The sequence below is a fragment of the Microcaecilia unicolor genome, chromosome 9 (genome assembly GCF_901765095.1).
Source record: "Microcaecilia unicolor chromosome 9, aMicUni1.1, whole genome shotgun sequence".
NCBI lineage: Eukaryota > Metazoa > Chordata > Amphibia > Gymnophiona > Siphonopidae > Microcaecilia > Microcaecilia unicolor.
Genome location: NC_044039.1, coordinates 74,776,520 through 74,800,043, shown reverse-complemented (window position 1 = coordinate 74,800,043; position 23,524 = coordinate 74,776,520). Strand labels below are relative to the sequence as shown.

Genomic DNA, 23,524 nt, shown 5'->3' with positions numbered 1-23,524 from the left:
GGTGGCCACAGTGGCCTTATTACCTGATAAAAACTGGCTCTTCCGTTTGTTTTTCAAAAATAAAGAAAAACTTTTCCTAGGAAAAAAGATATTACTGTTCCCTGATGTATGTAGACAAACTCAGACTAAGAGAAAACAATTTTTGTTGCTGAAATCGGCGGTCCTTGCACTTGGTGGCTCATTCTACTTAAGGTTTCCGTGCAAGTGTATTGTGAAGTTTAATACCATGAAATATGTTTTCCTGGAGCCTCAGCAATTATCAGCTTTCATAGCCTCAAAACAAACGGAAGGAGCACAATAGAAAATTAATCACTGTTGTACTAGCTGATTTAAATAATTTTGAACGGTTTATTGTTTATTTGAAACCTCTTTTTGAATTCTTAGATCTAGTTTAATGTGGACCTGAGTAACTTAAATAATTTATGTTGTATATATTTTCTTTTAGTTTAATTGAAATAATGCTTTCTATATCAAGTGTTTTTTATCTTGATGTAAATTGGAAATTATAAATCTATATAAATAAAACCCCCCCTCAGACATTCTGAAGCTCACTCCATCTGTCCTGAACTCCTGTCCTCCTGGTAGGCTAGGCTATTCGGACTACTCACCCTCAGTCTCAGCCATGCCCATCTGGGCCATAGGCCACGCCCCATCTGCACATAAAAAGCACCCTCAACGTTCTAAAGCACACTCTGAGGCTTCAACAGTTCGTATGTTCGAAGCTCTGTAACCATTTTTAAGCACACTACATCTCTGCCCCACCCTGACCTATCAGAGAAGGGAGGAGTGTCACAGCTGCACCGCTCTGACCTATCAAAGGGAATTGAAACAGGAAAAGGGAGGAGCGTCACACCGAATGATGGACCTATCAGAGGGAAGTCAAATAGAAGAAGGGAGGAGCGTCAGAGGCCAAGGGGACGGCCGTATCTACGTCTCATAGGTTTCCTTGCTTTCTTTTCAGTGTATTGCAGCTGCAGCCACTTAGGTAAGTCTAGCAAGCCTGTCAGCTACTGAATACAGAAAGCAAAAGATAGCATGTGGGAACTTGCTCCATTTTGTTCTCTGGAATGCAGTGATTATTATACAAATGGTCTTGCTTTCATTATTTTGGTAGGGGCTGCCTTCATGACTGTCCACAGTCCCCCCAGTCCTGACACCTGACAGGGGGGACAGGGAAGGACACTCACTGTCTCACATAAGCACTCGCACACACGCTCTCTCACAGACACACTCACACCCACTCTCTGTCACACACACACACACTTGCACATTCTCACTCTCACACAGTCACTCTCACAGACACTCTCTCAAACATACACACTCTGCGCAAAACCTTGCTAGCGCCCGTTTCATTTCAGCCAGAAACGGGCCTTTTTTACTAGTAAATAAATAAAAAAAATTACAGAGCACATTCCAGGACATGGCTTACTGAGACCGAGTCAGCACAGCTTTTGTGTGGCGAAATCTTGCCTGACCAATTTACTTTGAAGGAATAAACAAACACGTGGACAAAGGGGAGCTGGTTGATATTGTGTATCTGGATTTTCAAAAGGCGTTTGACAAGGTACCTCATGAAAGGCTACAGAGGAAATTGGAGGGTCATGGGATAGGAGGAAAAGTCCTATTGTGGATTAAAAACTGGTTGAAGGATAGGAAACAGAGAGTGGGGTTAAACTGGCAGTATTCACAAAAGAGAAGAGTAGTTAGTGGGGTTCCTCAGGGGTCTGTGCTAGGACCGCTGCTTTTTAATATATTTATAAATGATTTAGAGGTGGGAGTAACTAGCGAGGTAATTAAATGTGCTGATGACACAAAGAGGCAGATGCACTAAAGCTAAATGAGCCTTTAATGACTCTCCAACGAGGAAAATTTGATCCGTTGCATGCATCAAAGGGCTTTTACCGAGGAAGCCAGCAGCTAACGAAAACGGAATGGAGATGAGCAATTAGTGTGAAAACCCCATTGAAACGACATGCACTAACCTTTTCCGATTGCCTTTACGCAGGAAAAAGGCAGGAAAACTAATGAGAGGTCTGGACCACTCGTTAGGACAGCTCTGTGCCAGGAAAAATCATTAAGAGAAAAAATAAACAAACTTTGAGCCAATCCCAGCGCATTAGCAGAGCTAAAAGCGCTGTGATTGGTCCAAAGGACGTCAGAAAAACATAAATAAATAAAAATAAAAAAAGGATCGGGAGGGGGCAAGGGCGCTCATCAGGAGCATCCTGTACGGACGGCCTTGCCCCCCCCCCCCGCTGCTCCCCACTTTCCGCCGCTCCCCCCACCCCGAGAGGCGCTGCACGGGCCCGGTAAGAGGGAGGGGGGCCCGATGGAGGAGGGGAATGGCGGCGATGACCCCAAAAGGGGGCGGGGCACAGGACGGAGGATGTCGGGAGGCGGAACTGAGGTGAGAGAGTAGTGAGGAAGGGAGGGGGGCAGGGGCTGCTCGAATTTTGCTTTTTCGGGGTGGGGGGAGCGGCGGAAAGTGGGGAGCAGCGGGGGGGGGGGGGGGGCAAGGCCGCCCGTACAGGACGATCCTGATGAGCGCCCTTGCCCCCTCCCGACCCTTTTTTTTAATTTTTGTTTTGATTTGGGAGCCATGTGCTTGTGATTCGACTGCGTTTTGACTGTTTGTGGCATGCGCAGAGCAGCTAACATAACGCTTGGCTGCTCTGCGCATGATTTGGGGGCCGATTAACGATGTGTATTGTGATTCTTTGATACATTGTACGTTTCAATACCGATCTCAGCATGTGTGACTTTTTTTTTTGGTGCATTTTTCGTTATTTTAAAATTGTTAGGGACTTTAACGATTTAGATTTTTTTACGTTTGGTTGCTGCATCTGCCTCAAAGTTATTCATAGTCGTTAACTCGCGACAGGATTGCGAAAAATTACAGAAGGATCCTACGAGACTGGGAGACTGGGCGGCTAAATGGCAGATGACGTTTAATGTGAGTGTCGTGTTCTCGAGGACCTTGGCATTCTGTCAGGCTTCTTCCCCGGGAACCCTGGGTACGTGAGTCCTTGGACCACGGCCGAGGAGCGGCAGTGGCAGGCAAGATCACCTTCGGAGCAGAGAAGAGACAAGGCTGAACTGGAACCCCGGACTGGAGTCCTGCACTGGAACACTCGGGACTGGAACGCACCGGACCAGAACACACTGGAGTAGGCTTCACCTACGCTTAGCTGCCTTTCCCCGAGGGTTGAGCCCTCAGGTTCGAGCAGCCAGTAGGGCTTACAGGAAAACCAGAACTGGAACCAACAACAGGAACAACCGGAGTCAGGATCCAGCGGTGCCACCAGGTACCTAGGCTAAAGCAAGGCAGACAGGCAGGGAAGAGGACACAGGAGCTACCGTAGCTAACAGATAGGAGAGAAATGGCTGCAGCATCAACCGCTGCCCAACCTCAGACAGGGGGCAGCACCACTGCACAGGGATAACAGAAAGGCTAGAAGCCCACAGAGAATAATAAACACAGAAAGGCTGAAAGCCCACAGAGCAATAAACACAGAAGGGCCAGAAGGCCCACAGAGCAATAAACACAGAAGGGCCGGAAGGCAAGGCCCACAGGTGATAGTAACTCGCAAAGCAGAAGGGCTGGAAGCCCACAAGAAAAGACAAGGAAAGCTAACTGTGCAAACAGCACACTAACCTCGGGACCTAAGGCACTGCGGAGGCATTGGCAATGCAAAGGCAAAGGCTGCAGTCTCTAAGTGCTTAATAAAGCCCTTCAACACCAAAGGCACAGCTGCAGCAATCTCTAAGCCACTACGGAGGCTGTTCAGGCACAAACCACAGAGCAGGCAGAAAGCACAGTGAAACACAGAGAGGCTTCCCACACCCAGGTGTAGTAGTGAAGCAATTAGAGTCATGCTGGAAGCAGCCAGCACACAGAGAGAGAGAGCTAACCCAGGCAACTCCCACAGGTGCAGTATAGTGAGGCAATTAGTGTCATGCTGCTGGAAGCAGCCAGCACAGAGAGCCAGAGCTAGCTCAGAAAGGACAGACAGAAAAAACAGGAGCCAGCTAGGAAACTGACCCCCAGGAATAAGGTAAGTCTGAGGGTGGTCACGGCCACAGACGTGACAGTACCTCCCCCTTAAGACCCCCCCCTCCGGTCTCCATGGGCGGTTCAGGTGTCCAGGGCAGTGGCGTAGCTACGTGGGGCCTGAGGGGGCCGGGGCCCCCGCAGATTCACCCCAGGACCCCCCTCCCGGCGAACCTGCCCCCGCCGCTGCCTACCTTTACTTTTGCTGGCGGGGGATCCCACTCCCCGCCAGCCGACGTCTTCTCAGTCCTTCCTGCTCTTCAATTTGTTTGCTGCCGTCCTGCACGTAATTGTACGTGCAGGACGTCAGACTCAGAGAACTCTCTGAGTCTGACGTCCTGCACGTACAACGTGCAGGACGGCAGCAAACAAATTGAAGAGCAGGAAGCGACTGAGAAGAAGACGTCGGCTGGCGGGGAGTGGGATCCCCCGCCAGCAAAAGTAAAGGTAGGCTGCAGCGGCAGCGGGTTCGCAGCGGGAGGGGGGGCGGCAATGTCGGTGGTGGGGGGGGCGGTGCCGGGGGAGGGCTAAAATGTGCCCCCTCCCCCCGGGCTCTGGCCCCTCACCCACGGAAGGCTGGCTACGCCCCTGGTCCAGGGGTAACTGTGGTGAAACCTTCTGATGGGTTTCAAAACCCAGACATGGATCGCTGGACTGGAAGCAGCAAAGAAGTCCAGCACTGGCAGACAGGAGCGGAATTTGTAAACAGGAGGCTCCTTCGAATCACCGCTGGGCAGACTCAGAAACTTGGATGCAGCAAGAGGAACAAAGTTCAAAAGGAACCCTTCTCTGAGGGAACCCAGACTGAACTCAGGAAGCAAACCGGGACTGGGACCCGGAATAGAGTCAAGAAGCAAACCGGGACTGGGACCCGGGCGGGCGTCAGGAGCTTGACTGGAACTGGAACTCGGCGCGGCCTCAGTATCTTGGCTGGAACTGGAACTTGGAACGGACTCCGCATCTTGGCTGGAAATGGAACTCGGAACGGACTCAGCATCTTGGCTGGAACTGGAACTCGGAGCAGGCTCAGCATCTTGGCTGGAACTGGAACTTTGCACAGGAGCTGAACCGGGACTGGGACCCGGACTGCCATCAAAGTCTTGACTGGAACAGGAACTCTGAACAGGAGTTGAACCGGGACTGGGACCCGGACTGGAATCAGAAGCTTGACTGGCAGCGCCCCTCAAACTGGACTCAGGAGCTTGGCTGGGAGCGCCCCGCGAACTGGACTTTAACTGAGGCTCGGTCTGAAGCAACACTCGAACTGGCCTTAGGAGCTTGATAGGAGGTGCCCTCTGGACTGGAAGCGGAGGCTCCACCTGAACCACCCTTCGGACAGGCACCGGAGGCCTGGTTAGAAGCCCCCCTCGAACTGGACTCAGTGGCTTGACTGGACGGGTCACTTGGACAAGAACCGGAGGCTCGACCTGGAGTGCCACTTGCATAGGCCTCGGAGACTCTGTCAGAAGCACCCCTCGGACTGGACTCAGGGGTTTCAAAGGACATGCCACTTGAACGAGGACTGGAGGCTCGGCCAGCAGCGCCACTCGAGCAGGAATCAGAGGCTCAATCGAAAGCTTCCCTTGGACTGGACTCGGAGGCTTAAGTGGAAGCGTTACTTGAACTGGAAGCGGGGACTCGGTATAAAGCACCCCCTGGACTGGACTCAGGCGCCAAGATGGCGGCACTACTTGGACTGGAATCAGAGGCTTGGTTCGACGTCTCACTCGGCCTGACCTCCGAGACTGCTGAGGAGCCCTGAGCGGAGAAATCCCACAGCACCTTCTTTCGGCCTTAGCCTCAGGAGCTGGACTGGAACCGGAACTCTGACACGGAGCTGGACTGGGACCACTCATCCACCTCCTTGCCGCATGGGCCTCAGGAGTATTCCGCAGAGCTGGATCCGAGAGAAGTTGGAAGCGGTAAAGGAAGAGCTTCGTAGAGGGATCCATAGCAGAAACTGGGTCTTCAAAAAACCCTCGCCCAGAGACGTGCTACTACTACTACTATTTAGCATTTCTATAGCGCTACAAGGCATACGCAGCGCTGCACAAACATAGAAGAAAGACAGTCCCTGCTCAAAGAGCTTACAATCTAATAGACAAAAAATAAATAAAGTAAGCAAATCAAATCAATTAATGTGAACGGGAAGGAAGAGAGGAGGGTAGGTGGAGGCGAGTGGTTACAAGTGGTTACGAGTCAAAAGCAATGTTAAAGAGGTGGGCTTTCAGTCTAGATTTAAAGGTGGCCAAGGATGGGGCAAGACGTAGGGGCTCAGGAAGTTTATTCCAGGCGTAGGGTGCAGCGAGACAGAAGGCGCGAAGTCTGGAGTTGGCAGTAGTGGAGAAGGGAACAGATAAGAAGGATTTATCCATGGAGCGGAGTGCACGGGAAGGGGTGTAGGGAAGGACGAGTGTGGAGAGATACTGGGGAGCAGCAGAGTGAATACATTTATAGGTTAGTAGAAGAAGTTTGAACAGGATGCGAAAACGGATAGGGAGCCAGTGAAGGGTCTTGAGGAGAGGGGTAGTATGAGTAAAGCGACCCTGGCGGAAGATGAGATGGGCAGCAGAGTTTTGAACTGACTGGAGAGGGGAGAGGTGACTAAGTGGGAGGCCAGCAAGAAGCAGATTGCAGTAGTCTAAACGAGAGGTGACAAGGGTGTGGATGAGGGTTTTGGTAGAGTGCTCGGAAAGAAAGGGGCAGATTTTACGGATGTTGTAAAGAAAGAAATGACAGGTCTTGGCGGTCTGCTGGATATGAGCAGAGAAGGAGAGAGAAGAGTCAAAGATGACCCCAAGGTTTCGAGCTGAGGAGACAGGGAGAATGAGAGAGCCATCAACAGAAATAGAAAACGGGGGGAGCGGGGAGGTGGGTTTGGGGGGGAAAATGAGAAGCTCGGTTTTGGTCATATTTAATTTCAGGTGGCGTTGAGACATCCAGGCAGCAATGTCAGACAAGCACGCTGAAACTTTGGTTTGGATGCAAGGTGAGATATCAGGGGTACAAAGGTAGATTTGAGAGTCATCAGCATAGAGATGGTAGGAAAAGCCATGGGATGAGATTAATGAACCAAGGGAAGAAGTGTAGATAGAAAAGAGGAGGGGACCAAGAACAGAACCCTGAGGTACGCCGACAGGCAGAGGGATAGAAGTAGAAGAGGATCCACCAGAGTGAACACTAAAGGTGCGGAGGGAGAGGTAGGAAGAGAACCAGGAAAGGACAGAGCCCTGGAATCCAAGTGAGGACAGGGTATCGAGAAGTATGCTGTGATCGACAGTGTCAAAAGCAGCGGAAAGATCAAGAAGAATGAGGATGGAATATTGACCTCTGGATTTAGCCAGTAATAGGTCATTGGAGACTTTAGTAAGCGTAGTTTCGGTTGAGTGGAGAGGGCGAAAACCAGATTGTAATGGGTCAAGAATAGCATGTGAGGAGAGAAAATCAAGGCAGCGGCGGTGAACAGCACGCTCAAGTAATTTGGAGAGAAAAGGAAGGAGGGAGATGGGTCGGTAATTAGAGGGACAAGTAGGGTCAAGTGAAGGCTTCTTAAGGAGAGGTGTGACCACAGCATGTTTAAAGGCAGCAGGGACAGTCGCAGTGGAAAGTGAGAGGTTGAGAATGTGACAGATAAAAGGAATAAGAGTAGGAGAGATGGCATTAAGAAGGTGGGTGGGAATGGGATCAGAGGAACAGGTGGTACATTTTGAGGAAGAAAGGAGAAGTGTAGTTTCCTCAATAGTAACTTCAGGAAAGGAGGAAAGGGAATGAGGGGAAGGAGAGAGAGGGAACGGATTAGTGGAGGGAGAGCTGGTGAGGTAGAGAAAGCAAGGTTTATCTTTTGAACCTTGTTGTGAAAGAATTCAGCAAGGGTCTGAGGAGATAATGAAGGGGGAGTTGGGGGAGGGGGCACCTTGAGGAGTGAGTTCAATGTGGTGAAGAGAAGTCGAGGATTAGAGCCAAGAGAGTTGGTCAGTTGGATATAATAATCCTGTTTGGCACGTAAAAGAGCTCTCTCTCCGCTGCTGCCTCAGGAGTATCTTTCAGGGCTGGATCAGACAAAAGTTGTACCCGGTAATCCTGGAGGGTCATTAACGAATCCAAAGAAAAAATCAGGTCAGAACTGGGATCTGAACTGGAATCAGGAGCTACACCGGGGTCGGAACCCGGATTGTCCATAGGCAACGAACTCATGGGCAGGCACCCCACCTGGACCGATGATCTTGCTGGACTCATGGCCTTTGCATTCTGTCATGTTCTCGAGAGCCTTGGCATTCTGTCAGGCTTCTTCCCCGGGAAACCTGGGTATGTGAGTCCTTGGACCACGGCCGAGAAGCGGCAGTGGCAGGCAAGATCACCTTCGGAGCAGAGAAGAGACAAGGCTGAACTGGAACCCCGGACTGAAGTCCTGCACTGGAACACTCGGGACTGAAACGTACCGGACCGGAACACACTGGAGTAGGCTTCACCTATGCTTAGCTGCCTTTCCCCGAGGGTTGAGCCCTCAGGTTCGAGCAGCCGGTAGGGCTTACAGGAAAACCAGAACTGGAACCAGCAACAGGAACAACCGGAGTCAGGATCCAGCGGTGCTCCCAGGTACCTAGGCTAAAGCAAGGCAGACAGGCAGGGAAGAGGACACAGGAGCTACCGTAGCTAACAGATAGAAAGGAGAGAAATGGCTGCAGCATCAACCGCTGACCAACCTCAGACAGGGGGCAGCACCACTGCACAGGGATAACAGAAAGGCTAGAAGCCCACAGAGAATAATAAACACAGAAAGGATGAAAGCCCACAGAGCAATAAACACAGAAGGGCCAGAAGGCCCACAGAGCAATAAACACAGAAGGGCCAGAAAGCAAGGCCCACAGGTGATAGTAACTCGCAAAGCAGAAGGGCTGGAGGCCCACAAGAAAAGACAAGGAAAACTAACTGTGCAAACAGCACACTAACCTCGGGACCTAAGGCACTGCAGAGGCATTGGCAATGAAAAGGCAAAGGCTGCAGTCTCTAAGTGCTTAATAAACTACTACTACTACTACTATTTAGCATTTCTATAGCGCTACAAGGCATATGCAGCGCTGCACAAACATAGAAGAAAGACAGTCCCTGCTCAAAGAGCTTACAATCTAATAGACAAAAAATAAATAAAGTAAGCAAATCAAATCAATTAATGTGGACAGGAAGGAAGAGAGGAGGGTAGGTGGAGGCGAGTGGTTACGAGTCAAAAGCAATGATAAAGAGGTGGACTTTCAGTCTAGATTTAAAGGTTGCCAAGGATGGGGCAAGACGTAGGGGCTCAGGAAGTTTATTCCAGGCGTAGAGTGCAGCGAGACAGAAGGCGCGAAGTCTGGAGTTGGCAGTAGTGGAGAAGGGAACAGATAAGAAGGATTTATCCATGGAGCGGAGTGCACGGGAAGGGGTGTAGGGAAGGACGAGTGTGGAGAGATACTGGGGAGCAGCAGAGTGAATACATTTATAGGTTAGTAGAAGAAGTTTGAACAGGATGCAAAATGGATAGGGTACCAGTGAAGGGTCTTGAGGAGAGGGGTAGTATGAGTAAAGCGACCCTGGCGGAAGATGAGACGGGCAGCAGAGTTTTGAACCGACTGGAGAGGGGAGAGGTGACTAAGTGGGAGGCCAGCAAGAAGCAGATTGCAGTAGTCTAAACGAGAGGTGACAAGGGTGTGGATGAGGGTTTTGGTAGAGTGCTCGGAAAGAAAGGGGCGGATTTTACGGATGTTGTAAAGAAAGAAACGACAGGTCTGCTGGATATGAGCAGAGAAGGAGAGAGAAGAGTCAAAGATGACCCCAAGGTTTCGAGCTGAGGAGACAGGGAGAATGAGAGAGCCATCAACAGATATAGAAAACGGGGGGAGCGGGGAGGTGGGTTTGGGGGGGAAAATGAGAAGCCCTTCAACACCAAAGGCACAGCTGCAGCAATCTCTAAGCCACTACGGAGGCTGTTCAGGCACAAACCACAGAGCAGGCAGAAAGCACAGTGAAACACAGAGAGGCTTCCCACACCCAGGTGTAGTAGTGAAGCAATTAGAGTCATGCTGGAAGCAGCCAGCACTCAGAGAGAGAGAGAGAGAGAGAGCTAACCCAGGCAACCCCCACAGGTGCAGTATAGTGAGGCAATTAGTGTCATGCTGCTGGAAGCAGCCAGCACAGAGCCAGAGCTAGCTCAGAAAGGACAGACAGAAAAAACAGGAGCCAGCTAGGAAGCTGACCTCCAGGAATAAGGTAAGTCTGAGGGACGTGACAGTGAGCAAGTGCAAGGTGATGCATGTGGGAAAAAAGAACTCGAATTATAGCTACTTCATGCAAGGTTCCACGTTAGGAGTTACGGACCAAGAAAGGGATCTGGGTGTCGTCGTCGATTATACACTGAAACCTTCTGCTCACTGTGCTGCTGCAGCTAGGAAAGCGAATAGAATGTTGGGTATTATTAGGAAAGGTATGGAAAACAGGTGTGAGGATGTTATAATGCCGTTATATCGCTCCATGGTGCGACCGCACCTTGAGTATTGTGTTCAATTCTAGTCACCGCATCTCAAGAAAGATATAGTGGAATTGGAAAAGGTGCAGCGAAGGGCGACTAAAATGATAGCGGGGATGGGACGACTTCCCTATGAAGAAAGACTAAGGAGGCTAGGGCTTTTCAGCTTGGAGAAGAGACGGCTGAGGGGAGACATGATAGAGGTATATAAAATAATGAGTGGAGTAGAACAGGTGGATGTGTAGTAAATTTAAAACAAATCGGAGAAAATGTTTCTTCACCTAACGCGTAATTAAACTCTGGAATTCGTTGCCGGAGAACATGGTGAAGGCGGTTAGCTTGGCAGAGTTTAAAAGGGGGTTAGACGGTTTCCTAAAGGACAAGTCCATAAACCTCTACTAAATGGACTTGGGAAAAATCCACAATTCCGGGAATAACATGTATAGAATGTTTGTACATTTTGGAAGCTTGCCAGGTGCCCTTGGCCTGGATTGGCCGCTGTCGTGGACAGGATGCTGGGCTCGATGGACCCTTGGTCTTTTCCCAGTGTGGCATTACTTATGTACTTATGACATCACTAGGGGTCAGAAATGGGGGGGGGGGGGGGGGTCAGATCTGCCTGGAGTATCTTCCAGAGGCCTAGTCAGGCAAACTTTCAGGTTAGACCCTGATGCTGACAACTTACCATAACAAGTGTAGTCTTAAAGCTGGATTACTCTGCTTACTGGTTGAATATATATTTCTGTTTATACATCCTTCTGTTTTTGTTTTGTGATGAATATGTTAAACCATATTTTTTATCTTTAAGGAGGGAATTCAATAAATAGCACTGAAAAATTCAACATTAAGCACTATTCTATAAAGGGTGCACACATTATATACAGTAGTGTTTAGTGTGGATCCCATGCCTAACTTTTCAGCGCTGGTGTTAAGCTTGCTGAAACCTGGTATAAACGCTGGTGTCCAAGTTAGGCATGGTTAGGCAGTATTCTATAATTCTGTGCACAACATTTTGGAATGCCCCCGACACGCCCATGGTCTGCCCCCTTTTGAGATACATGCCATGGGAGTTAGATGCTGTCATGGTTCTGCTGTGATCCTGGCCCCACCCAGCATTTACTGTTAGTGGTCTGGTGGATGGTGTCCTGTGTCATTCTTCCACTGGGTCGATGGAGGGATGTGCTGCAGTGACGTCAGGGGCCTGGGTGCTTTTAAGGTAGCTCAGCCCTACCTCGAGTGCTTTCGCAACTGTCTTCCTGGTTCCTGCCGTCCACTTGCCCTCTGGTTCCTGCTTGCCAAGTCCACTTGTCTTCTGTTTCCTGTCTTCCATTCTCTCCACAACCTTTGGAGGTGACCTGTCTGCCTTGGTCAGGTACCTGGCTACAGTCCCAATGCTCACCACCCAGGATCACAACAGGCGCCAAGCCTTATAGAATAATTAGGCGCCAAGCCTTATAGAATAATGTGCATCTAAATTTTAATGAGTGCTAATTAACATCAAACATTTGTTGTTAACACCTAGTTATTGATGGTTTGAAGCTCATTATCCAATTTATTTGTTTGCGCACCTCAGAAGTGGTCACAACAACTTTGGACACAATATTTAGAATCCAGGGGTATATCGATTTGCTATAGCAGATAATATCATGGTTTGTTTTTCTTTAATGCTTTTTTATTCTTTCCAACCCAAAGGAAAGCGTTAGCGTATCTGGGTTTAAAAAAGGTTTGGACAAATTCCTGGAGGAAAAGTCCATAGACAGACATGGGGAATCAACTGCTTGCCCTGGGATTGGTAGCATGGAGTGTTGCCACAATTTGGGTTTCTGCCAGGTACTTGTGACCTGACTTGACCGCTGTTGGAAACAGGATACTGGGCTAGATGTACCATTGGCCTGACCCAGTATGGCTAGTCTTATGTTCTTATGAAGTCAAAAAGAATTATACAAAACAGGTTGAGAAATGTCTGTGTGTCTGAGGAGAAAATACACTCCAAAAATGTTATGGAATCAGATCAAATTTGGTATGTGGGAGAAGGACGCATCATGTTCAAAGATGGACCAAATTGGACCTGTGGTTCTAAAGAAATTATCCCCTCAAAAAAATGGGCCAATGCATTTCTATGGAAGAAGGAATTTCAGCTCCTTTAGCATAGAAACTTGCATACAGTGAAATAACAGGGAATTTCCCTTTTCAAACTGTCTCTCCATATTCTCTACTATCTTAAACCCTCAAATTGCACCCATCCCCAAAACTATCCCCTGGAACTGCCCCCCTACCAAAATGCCCTCAACTCCTAAAACTACCCCCTTGCAACTGGACTAGTACCCCCTAAACTGCCCTCACCCCTAAAAACTAAACTTCCATAATCCAAAAACTACTCCATAACTGCTTCACTTCCATCACTCTGCATTACTGCCCCACCCCCCAAAACTACCCCAACAACTGCCCCATCACCCCCAAAAACTACTCCTGCAACTGCCCCACTACCAAATTTACCCTCTCCCAACTGTTCCCCTACTCCACCAACTGCCGCCACCTTCACAAACTACCCCCACAACTGTTCCACCACCTTGCAAACTGCTCTCACCCCTAAAATATACCTCCCCTGCAATTGCCCTACCACTCTGCAAATTGCCCTAATCTGAAAAACAACCCCCCAACTGCTCCAATGCATGTGGAAGTATTCCTGAATGTGTGTGTCAACACACAAATATATGCAGACATACACAAACATGCACACACATACACTCCAATTACAGACAAAATACATCAAAATAAATAAACATACAAAACACAGATGCATAGACCGCACATGTAAAACAGACAAACCAGATACAAGCACACACACACTCTCTCATACATGCACATGCAGAAGGGTTGAAAAGAATTCCATGAGCCATGCTTTGCATGCTTTCTACTTATTTACCTTTATTCTATATTCTATTTTCTTCAGACCTGTCCTGCCAAACTCCCCCTCATATACAATAAATAAACAATAATGGCACCCTTTTATAAATTGAAAGATTTAGGCCACAGCTTTGTTATTATTATCATTATTACTCATGCCTGAGTAGCTTGAAATATACTCTGTGGGCCTGCCTCTTGCAACCAAAGCCCACTTGACCATTAATGAGCATTTGGGTTCATCAGATGACTAGCCCCATCCAAACAAGTTTACCAGCCCTCTAGAACATCACATTTCTATCAAGAGGTAAAGGGATGGAAGAGGGGCAAAGAATTACTAGTTGGCCACAACTCCAGAGCTCCACACAGACCAATTTCAGTCCATTGTATACAATATTGTCCCCAGGGCCACCGAGAGACAAAGCCAGGCCGGGGGCAGGTCTGCCACTGCCCCCCCACCAGGCTGCTGCCGCAGCCCGCCCCAGACCACTGCTCCTCCTGCTGTTGCAGCACCCCCCAGTCCCTTTCTCCTTCAGTCTGTCTCTGTCCTCCTGTGTGCCAGGACCCAGGTTATCACATTAAGACAGCTCTGCCACCACAAGTCCTCTTCCTGCCATGCCCCCTCCCACCTATGCATAAACAGGAAGTACTTCACACAGGAGGAGGTAGGATGAGGCAGGAAGAAGGACCTATGGTGACAGAGCAGCATTAACTATTAACACAATAACCAGAGTCCGACACACAGGAGCAGGAGAGAGACAGACCAGGGGTGCAGAACCTTCTGCCAGTGTGCCTGCCTGCCACCGGAAGCCTTGCCAGCACCTGGCCCCCCCTAGAGGTTGGGCCCAGGGGAATCTTGCCACCCCTGCCCTCCTCTCAGTGGCCCTGATTGTCCCATCCTCCATCCATTTCTTGGTTCAGACATCCACCACAGGATTTGGGTGACAGTGTTTTGTGACTTGCTCATTCCCCCTCATATTTATTTATTTATTAATTTATTAATTTATTTATTTATTGCATTTGTATCCCACATTATCCCACCTCTTTGCAGGCGCAATGTTGCTTACAATACATCATGGATAGTGGAAATGAGAAGAGAATAGACATTTGGTGTTACAGAAGGATTTTGGGTTACATAGTAATGGAATACATGATAGTGATATAACAAAATGCATTCTTAACATTTCTGGATATATGTGGGAGTTTCACATGTTTTGATCTTTGTGGTATATCTTGTCGAAGAGATGGGTCTTTAGTAGTTTGCGGAAGTTGGTCAGTTCATAAGTCGCTTTTAGGCATAGGCGGTCGGTGGCCCAACTGTTTGGGGAGGCTAAAGGGGGTGGGGTTAGGGGTGGGGCCAGGGTGGAGCTTAAATCCATAATTGTCTGATAACACAGAAAAAAAAATAAATCAAAATAAAAGTCACAATTAATACCTTTTATTAAATTTAGATATTAGATATGTATCATATGTCAAAGAATAAAGTGGTTGCTCAAAGCATATACTAACCACAATCGCTCAACTGCAAAACACTATGCAAAACTTTGTGCAAAAACACACTCAGAACCTTACTGTACCATAAATATTACACTGGGCAGAACCTAATACACCAATATACCACCCATACGGAAAATGCAGACCGTCAACAATATGAAACAAGGGATCATAATATCACAATTCTCATGTAGAGCCACAAAACACCCTAATTCATGTTTAATGTGGGATAAAATGCCATAAGTAAATAAATATAAACTTTTAATGTTTAGCACCTGATTCTCAAAGTGGACATATTCCAAACACTATAATGAAAATAAAATGATCTTTGCTACCTTTGTTGTCTGGTGACTTTGTTTTTCTGATCATGCTGGCCCAGTATCCGATTCTGCTGCTATCTGTCCTCTTAACTCTGTTTCCAGGGCTTCCTTTCCATTTATTTCTTTACTTTCCGCCTTTCTTCTTCATTTCTTGCCTTACATCCGTAAGTAAAAGCTGGGTCCTCTGCAGACTTGACTGTCCAGTGGATCCAGCTTCTGCCTATTTTCTCCATCGATATGCAGGTTTTCTCCCTTTTCCCTCATCTCATCTCCTTCCTCTCTCTTCCCTTCCCTCCATCCATGTCCAGCATTTCTTCTCTCTCCCTTCCCCTCCATCCATGTGCATCTCCTTCCTCTGTCTTCCCTCCCCTCCATGCATGTCCAGAATTTCTCCCCTTCATCCATGTGCATCTCCTTCCTGTCTTCCCTTCCCTCCCCTCCATCCGTGTCCAACAATTCTCCTCTCTCACTGCCCTCCCCTCCCCTCCATCTATGTCCAGCAACCCTCCTCTGTCCACTGCCCTCCATCCATCCATGTCCAGCAACCCTCTTCTCTCCCCTGCCCTCCATCCACCCATGTCCAGCAACCCTCCTCTCCCCTCTAGCCATCCATGTCCAGCAACCCTCCTCTCTCCCCTGCCCTCCCCTCCATCCACCCATGTCCAGCAACCCTCCTCTCCCCTCTAGCCACCCACCCATGTCCAGCAACTCTACTCTCCCCTCCATCCACCTATGTCCAGCAAATCTCCTCTCCCCTGCTCTCTATCCACCCATGTTCAGCAACCCTCCTCTCCCCTGCCATCCCCTTTATCCACCCATGTCCAGCAAACCTCCTCTCCCCTGCCCTCCATTCTGTCCTCTTTCCCCCTCCATCCATACCCAGCGTGATTCTCCTCTCCCCTGCCTCCATCCATCTGGGCAAGCGGTACCCTGGGTCAGATGTCAGAAGGCGGGACTCTGCGGAACGAACCACGTCACGAAGGGAGAGAAGACTAGAGACGGGCAGGGCGAGCTGAAATGACGTGGCCATCGCTGGGACGAAGTAAATTAAAGATTTAAAGGGCGGCGCAGGGCAGATAGGAAGGAAGCGGAAGGGGAGACTCACGGCGCCCAGAAATTCGGACAAACAGGCGGGCGGCCAAAACCCCTCAGGCGCCAGAGCCTCCCCAAGCCTCTTATACCGGGCACCTATGCTTTTATGTTGCGTGGCAATGCGTTCCAGAGTTGCGTGCTCATATAGGAAAAGGTTGATGTGTGCATTAATTTATATTTTAGGCCTTTGCAGTTGGGGAAATGAGGATTAAGGAATGTGTGAGATGATCTTTTAGCATTCCTGGGTGGTAGGTCTATCAGTTCTGACATGTAGGCTGGGGCCTCGCCATGGATGATTTTATGTACTAGGGTACATACTTTGAACGTGATGCGTTCTTTGAGTGGTAACCAGAGTAGCTTCTCTCGTAGGGGTTTTGCACTTTCGTATTTTGATTTTCCAAATATGAGTCTGACTGCTGTATTCTGGGCTGTTTGGAGTTTTTTTGAGTATTTGCTCTTTGCAGCCAGCGTAGAGTGAGTTGCAGTAGTCTAGATGACTGAGTATTAATGATTGTACCAGATTGTGGAAAACGGTCCTTGGGAAGAATGGTTTTACTCTTTTAATTTCCACATTGAGTGGAACATCCTTTTGGTTGCGTTTTTCGCGTGATTCTAAAGTGTTCGGTGCCGATCAATGATGACGCCAAGAATTTTCAGAATATAAGAATATAAGTTGTGAACTGTGAATTTGCTCAATTGAAGAGCACTTTTCCAAAACTCAAAGTCCATTTTTTTTGTCAAATTTTCAGCTATGCAATTAATTTTGTTCATCAAGGCACAATTCATTTACTGTAGTTTATTCCTGTGCCAAAATTCCTTAGTTTTCTCCTGACTCTGTACCCTGTCACCTAGGGGCGTAGCCAGACCTCGCGGTGGGAAGGGGCCAGAGCCCGAGGTGGGGGGGCACATTTTGGTCTGCCGCCTGCCACCGCCCTGCCGCTCCCCACCCACTGCCGCAGCAAAATTCCTTGGCTGACGGGGGTCCCCAACCTGTGCCAGCTGAAGCGTTGTCCAGTGCCAGTCTCCGGCAACGCAGCGGTGCTGGAGACCAGCGCTGGATAGCGCTTCAGCTGGCAGGGGTTGGGGACCCCCGCCAGCAAACCCAGGGGCCCATGGGAAATTTTGGGGGGCCCAGGCCCCTGTGGTCCCACGTAGCTATGCTACTGCTGTCACCTTCATCCTATGCCCCCTCATTCCAAAGCTTCCTTTCATTTGAAAGAGGCTTGCCTCCTGTATGTTTATACCACAAAGGTATTTAAATTTCTCTATCATATCTCCCCTCTCCTGCCTTTCTTCCAAAACATACATATTGAGACCTTTATGTCTGTCTCCATATGCTTTATGATAAAGACCACTGACCATTTTAGTAGTCGCCATCTGGACTCACTCCACCCTGTTTATATCTTTTTTTAAGTTGTGGTCTCCAGAAGTGTACACAGTACTAAATCAGGGCCTTGCTGTTTCATTCATGCAGCAATGCTCAACATCAAACATTGCTGGACAAAAACCATAAGGAACTGAGCCACTAGGTAATATTTGTCTCTTCGCTGATTAATGACTCCAGACCACCATGTTATCACACCAAAATGTAATCACACGGTTAGTAAGGTGAATGATTCAAATGTGCAGTGCAACGTTACGGGAAAACTCCTACAATGTGATATGTGTGGAAACAACAGACTGCATGCAATTGCTGGGCCACATCTCAGCACACCATACCCCCTGCAAGAACAGGCTGAAGCCCCCGCCACCTGAGGCATCAGAGTACAGCTGAACGCCAGCATAGGAGACAGGGGGAAATAGGCTTACAGATTGTAACACTGGATTCAGCCAGAACGGACTCCCAAACAGCAAGGTCCTCATGTAGTGTGGGGGATAGTCTGACAAATTTGCTAGTAAGTTGCTGTTTGAGACAGATAGAACATTCCATTACTTTTTGTCAATAAAGACTTAGTTTAGCAAGTGAATTCTGAAGGCCATATTAATCTGCTTGCTGTCTAAATATATTTATTTATTTACTTACTAGTAAAAAAGGCCCGTTTCTGAAGGCAAGGAAACGGGCCCTAGGCAGGCAATTCCTCCCCCCCCGCGCTACGGCCCCCTCGCCCCCCCCCCTTCGGCGAACCTGTCGCCCCCCCTTGGACCGCTGAAAACCGCCCCCCGCCGCCGTTGTGTACTACCTGTGCTGACGAGGGACCCAAACCCCCGTCAGCCGAAGTGTTGTTGTGCCCTTCGCGTTCCTTCCTCATCTTCTCTGGAAGTTCCTCTGCGTGCGTCTGACGTCAGACGCATGCAGAGGAACTTCCACAGAAGATGAGGAAGGAACGCGAAGGGCACAACAACACTTCGGCTGTTGGGGGTTTGGGTCCCCCGTCAGCACAGGTAGTACACAACGGCGGCAGGGGGCGGTTTTCGGCGGTCCGGGGGGGGGGGCGACAGGTTCGCGGAGGGGGGGTCGAGGGGGCCGTAGCGCGGGGGGGTGACACGCTGCACGTGTTTCTCTACTCCTCCCCTTGCCTTGGAATCAGCTGTCATGACGTCAGTGACGTCAGTGCATGTCTGCCTAGCAGACCACCTCCAGCCTAGGTAGCTACGGTCCCAGGCACAGAACGTTGGAGGTGAGAATTATTATATAGGATTTACGTATTTAAAAGCATTTATATCCCACATTTTCCCACTGGTTGTAGGCTCAATGTGGCTTACATAGGCTAAATCAGGAATACAGTACTAATGGCATATTAAAACAGTACAAACAGTAAATTAAAGTTTGGTATTATATTAAACAGTAGAATAGTAAACAAAATAGATTCAAGTGTTTCTGGATTATTTGAGACCAAAGAAATTGAACTGATTATGATGCATCTGGAGAGTAGACTTTTTTGAATAGGATGGACTTTAATAATTTTCTAAACTTTAGATGGTTCTGGGTTGATTTAACTAATTTAGGTAAGGCATTCCACAGTCGAGTACCTAAGAAAGGGAAGTTGGAGGCATATATAGATTTGTATTTGAGGCCAAAACAATCCGGATAGTGTAGGTTTAAATATGATCGGGAGGAATTAGATCATATTTCAGTTTATACATATTTTACTTTTTACGTGATGCAGATGCTAAACCATATTTTTATTTTTGCACTAAATCAATTTGCTGTAGTTGATAACATTATGGCTTATTTTTCTATATTGTGTTTTTTTAACCTCCATGCTGTGTTCTATTTATTCCCCACTTATCAAACCTAATAGGTTTAAATGAAAACTTAATATCATTCTTCGCAGTGCAGCCATTTGTTCCATCTTTGGAGACAAAATTTTTATGAAGCACATTTCTTTATATACTTAAAATCTTTTTTTTTTTAGATTTATATGCTAGACAGGCAAATTATGTAAGCAGAATAGCATGAAAGTTCTAATAAGTTATTGTACCATACTTTAGCTGTATGGTTATGTCTGCACCATTTGTGCTGCTTTATGTACCATGGAATGCAACATTCCCTAGGGCTAGAGGAAATGATCAATAGCACAATGAGTGAACTAATACTACATCTGAATTCATTGGTTTTTCCTCCATCAATAACATTTTTAATGGTAATAAAGCCAATGAATGAGCATTGATGGCCATTAGAGAGAATGTCTTCTTTTGCAGGGCTTCGGACAGAGGGCTTATTCAGAAGATCAGCTAATACTCAAATGATCAAAGAGATCCAGAAGCTCTTTAATCTGGGTAAGCCTTCCTTTTCAAACTGCTATAAACCACAACTGAAAAAGTCTTTTACTGTTAGAACTATTAGAAGTGTCTTATAATTAGTTAATTACAATCATTTGTAGCATAAATTCCATATAAGATATAATACAGTATTTGGATGAAAGATAAGGAGAGGCAGTTGTATGCTTTGAAAGATAACTCATCGATGGGTATCATACCTGGAGTAAATAAAACCTGAAAAAAACTAATCAGTTAAGAGATTCAGCTTAGAAGTGGTATTTTTTTTCACAAGCACTGCATCACTGATTTGCTCTTTATGATGTTGCAGTTCATTAATCATTACCCTGTGCAGTGTATCATCCATGTTCCTGTAGTGATTTTCCAAGGCTATAAAAGAGAATGAAATACAATTTTACACAATTTGTAAAATGTGTTTGATGTTTTATAAAATGCTTTTATGAACTGAATGTATTTCTCCCATATTAATAAAAGTGTGATAAAGGTGCTGAGAAGAATATGAAATAATTTCATCACTACAGTGAAATAAGCCCTTCTTTCAGTAGCTGTAGAAATGTTTTCTAGCACATAGTTAAACTAACATTCACTTCTGTCTAGGGAGGCTGGTGAATTTTGATGAGTATGGAAATATCCACATTCCTGCTGTTATTCTCAAGACCTTCCTTAGAGAGCTTCCACAACCGCTGCTGACCTTTGAATGTTATGATCAAATACTTGGAATTACTAGTGAGTAAAGCAATTTGTATTCTATAACACCACTCTCTCAATTTCTAGGTGATCCAAAAAGTGGGCATGTGGAATGTATATACAGGTTGGGCCTGATTTTATAACAGAATGCTTATGCGTGAAGTCCAAAAGGGTGCCTGTTATTTAAAGCAACATATAGTAGGTGCCTAAGTGTCTTCATAGAATAGGCAGCCAGAACCAGTCCCTGTAACATGCAAATACCGATGCACACAGATGATACTTTGCTTTTGTTTCATATCAGGGGCAGACTGAGAATGGTCTGGGCCCCTAGGCACTGAGACTAGTCTGGGCCCCCTGCCCAGCCGCTGCCCGATGCCCCCCCTACCGCCGCAGCTGACACCCCCGCCATCCCGGTTCTTTCCTGCCTGTTGTGCTGCTGCTATTCCCCCGCCCACAGATGCAATTTTCCAAAACTGACATATTTCAATCACTATACTATAGGTTAACAAATACAAATAAAACAAAAAAATTGAAAATATGATACCATTTTATTGGACTAAATATATTTTCCAATTAGCTTTCAGAGATCAAAACAGTATACTACTCTTAAGGTATTCTGTTCTGACATGAGAAAGGAGGGTTGGGTCTCCAAACATTAGGCAAAAATGTATTAAAATTAGTCCAATAAAGATATCACCTTATTTCCATTTTCTGTATTAACACAGCTACCACACTACTTTATCCTACACTAAAAGTAAAATTCATTTTTTTCCTACCTTTGTTGTCTGTCCGTTTACTTTTTTCTAATTGTGTTGGTCCCAGTCTCTTGTTTCTTCTTTCCTCGATCTCTTCTTAACTCTCACCAGTGTCTACCCCTCTCTCCCCCCTTTTCCATCCAGCATCTGCTTCCTCTCTTGCTCTCCCCTTTCCATCCAGCGTCTGATCTCCTCTCTCCCCTTTCGGTCCAGCATCTGCCCCCTCTCTTCCCTCTTTCCATCCAGCATCTGACCCTTCTCACTTCCATCCAGAGTCTCTCCTTTTTTCTCCCTCCTCCATCCAGCATCTGGCCCCTCTCCCTCCTCACTTCCATCCACTCAGGCCCCTCTCTCTCACCAGTTCCATCCAACATTTGCCTCCTCCTTCCATCCAGCTTCTATCCCCTCTCTCCCCTTCATCCAGTGTCTGTTCCTCCTCTCCCCATTTCCATCTGGCATATGTCCCTTCTCTCCCCCTCATCCAGTGTCTGTCCCTCCTCTCCCTCTTTCCATCTGATATCTGTCCCCTCTCTCTTCATCCAGCATCTGTTCTCCCTTCCCCCTCCATCCAGCATCTGTTCCATCTCTTCTCCCTTCCATCTGGCATCTGTTCCCCCTCCCATTGTTTCAGTCTTTTTTTCAGCCCCCCAACACCCAAACCCTCCCCCCCCCACCGGACACCCCCACTACCACTGGCTCACCAGGCTCCCCACCTCCCACCCAATACCCCTCTGCCGTAGTCACCACTGCTGTTGCCCTGCTGCTGTTTCAGCAGTGGCGGCAAAAATAGAAAAAACGATTGCGGGACCACACTGTTCCCGCTTGCAGCTGACCAGCTGTGCCCTGGAACATTAAATTGTTAGAGGAAGGCAGGACCAGCAGCCACGAGCAGGAACAGTGTGGCTCCGTGATCTTTTTTATTGTTTTGGCTGCCATTGCTGTAACAGCAGCAGCAGCAGTGGTGGCTGCGGCAGGAAGGTATTGTGTGGGAGTGGGGAGAGTGGCAGGCATCTGGGCAGAGTCTCTGCCCCCCACCCCCCCCAGAGCCTCTGAGCCCATGGGCACTGCCCGTTTGCCCGAATGGTCAGTCCATCCCTGTTTCTTACTGATTTTGCCAATCCCAATAATACAGCTCACATATAGAAGCATTGATTAGTTTTAAATCAAGATAAAACTATGGCATGCTGGCTGTTCTGCTTCCACTTGCATGGAGGCAGGTTGAATGCTGTTTATGTAGATACTGGATGTTGCTTATAGCACTTTCAGTTCCTGTGTCTTTAAATAGGATAGGACTACAAATCTCTGTCATTCTGTCGTTCTGTGTAATAGGCTGTTCCTGAGCACATGTCCCTATTCCCTGTCTTATAGGACTCTTCTTATTGGCTAGCTTGGCTCTCTAGGGTTGCTGGGTAGTTAGCCCCCACCCTTCATCTCTCTCCTTCAAGTGGGGTGGGGGTCTGTCTGTAGCAAGCTTCTCTATGAACTGTAGTGTAAAACTATACCTTACTGCATGAGCCTTTTAAGACCTTTGTGACATCATCAAAGTTTCACCAGTTTAAAAGTATTTACAACATCCACTCTCTCAGGTTGGTGCTGAAATCTCCTGGCTTCTTTTTGCATACAGAGTGAACTAGTTGACAACAGACTCTTCAATCTGCTGGGCAGAAACTTGTTCAACACTTTAGTCATTTCCTTTGTTTGATTTTGCATTAAAGAAGATTTTGGTTCAAGAGTTCCATACTCTGGTTTAACTTACAGTCAAGCTTAGTGTTTTGTAACAGTACTTTTGCAAGGGCTGTAACAGTGAAATTTTGGTGCAGTGAAAACTTGGGAAAGAGCCAGGTGCAGAATGTTAGAAGCATTACACTGCCTCAGAGTTGCTTTGCCATAAGAATATTGGAAAATAGAAATTTGTGGGACTGGTGCTGGTCATTTTTGCAAACAGAAGCAGACAGCTTAGAGCTATAGTTTCCTTCAGAGAGAGCAATAATGCAAACTTTCA

The 23,524-nt window shown here is 47.4% G+C and overlaps 1 protein-coding gene across 1 annotated transcript in view; it reads left to right on the top strand.

Annotated features, from left to right (window-relative positions):
* The window catches only part of ARHGAP8 (Rho GTPase activating protein 8), a 471,174-nt gene that overhangs the window by 313,675 nt on the left and 133,975 nt on the right, over window positions 1–23,524 (top strand). Inside the window, 2 exon segments of the mRNA XM_030214314.1 lie at window positions 20,003–20,080; window positions 20,678–20,806. Of these exon segments, the coding sequence (XP_030070174.1) occupies window positions 20,003–20,080; window positions 20,678–20,806 (207 nt within the window).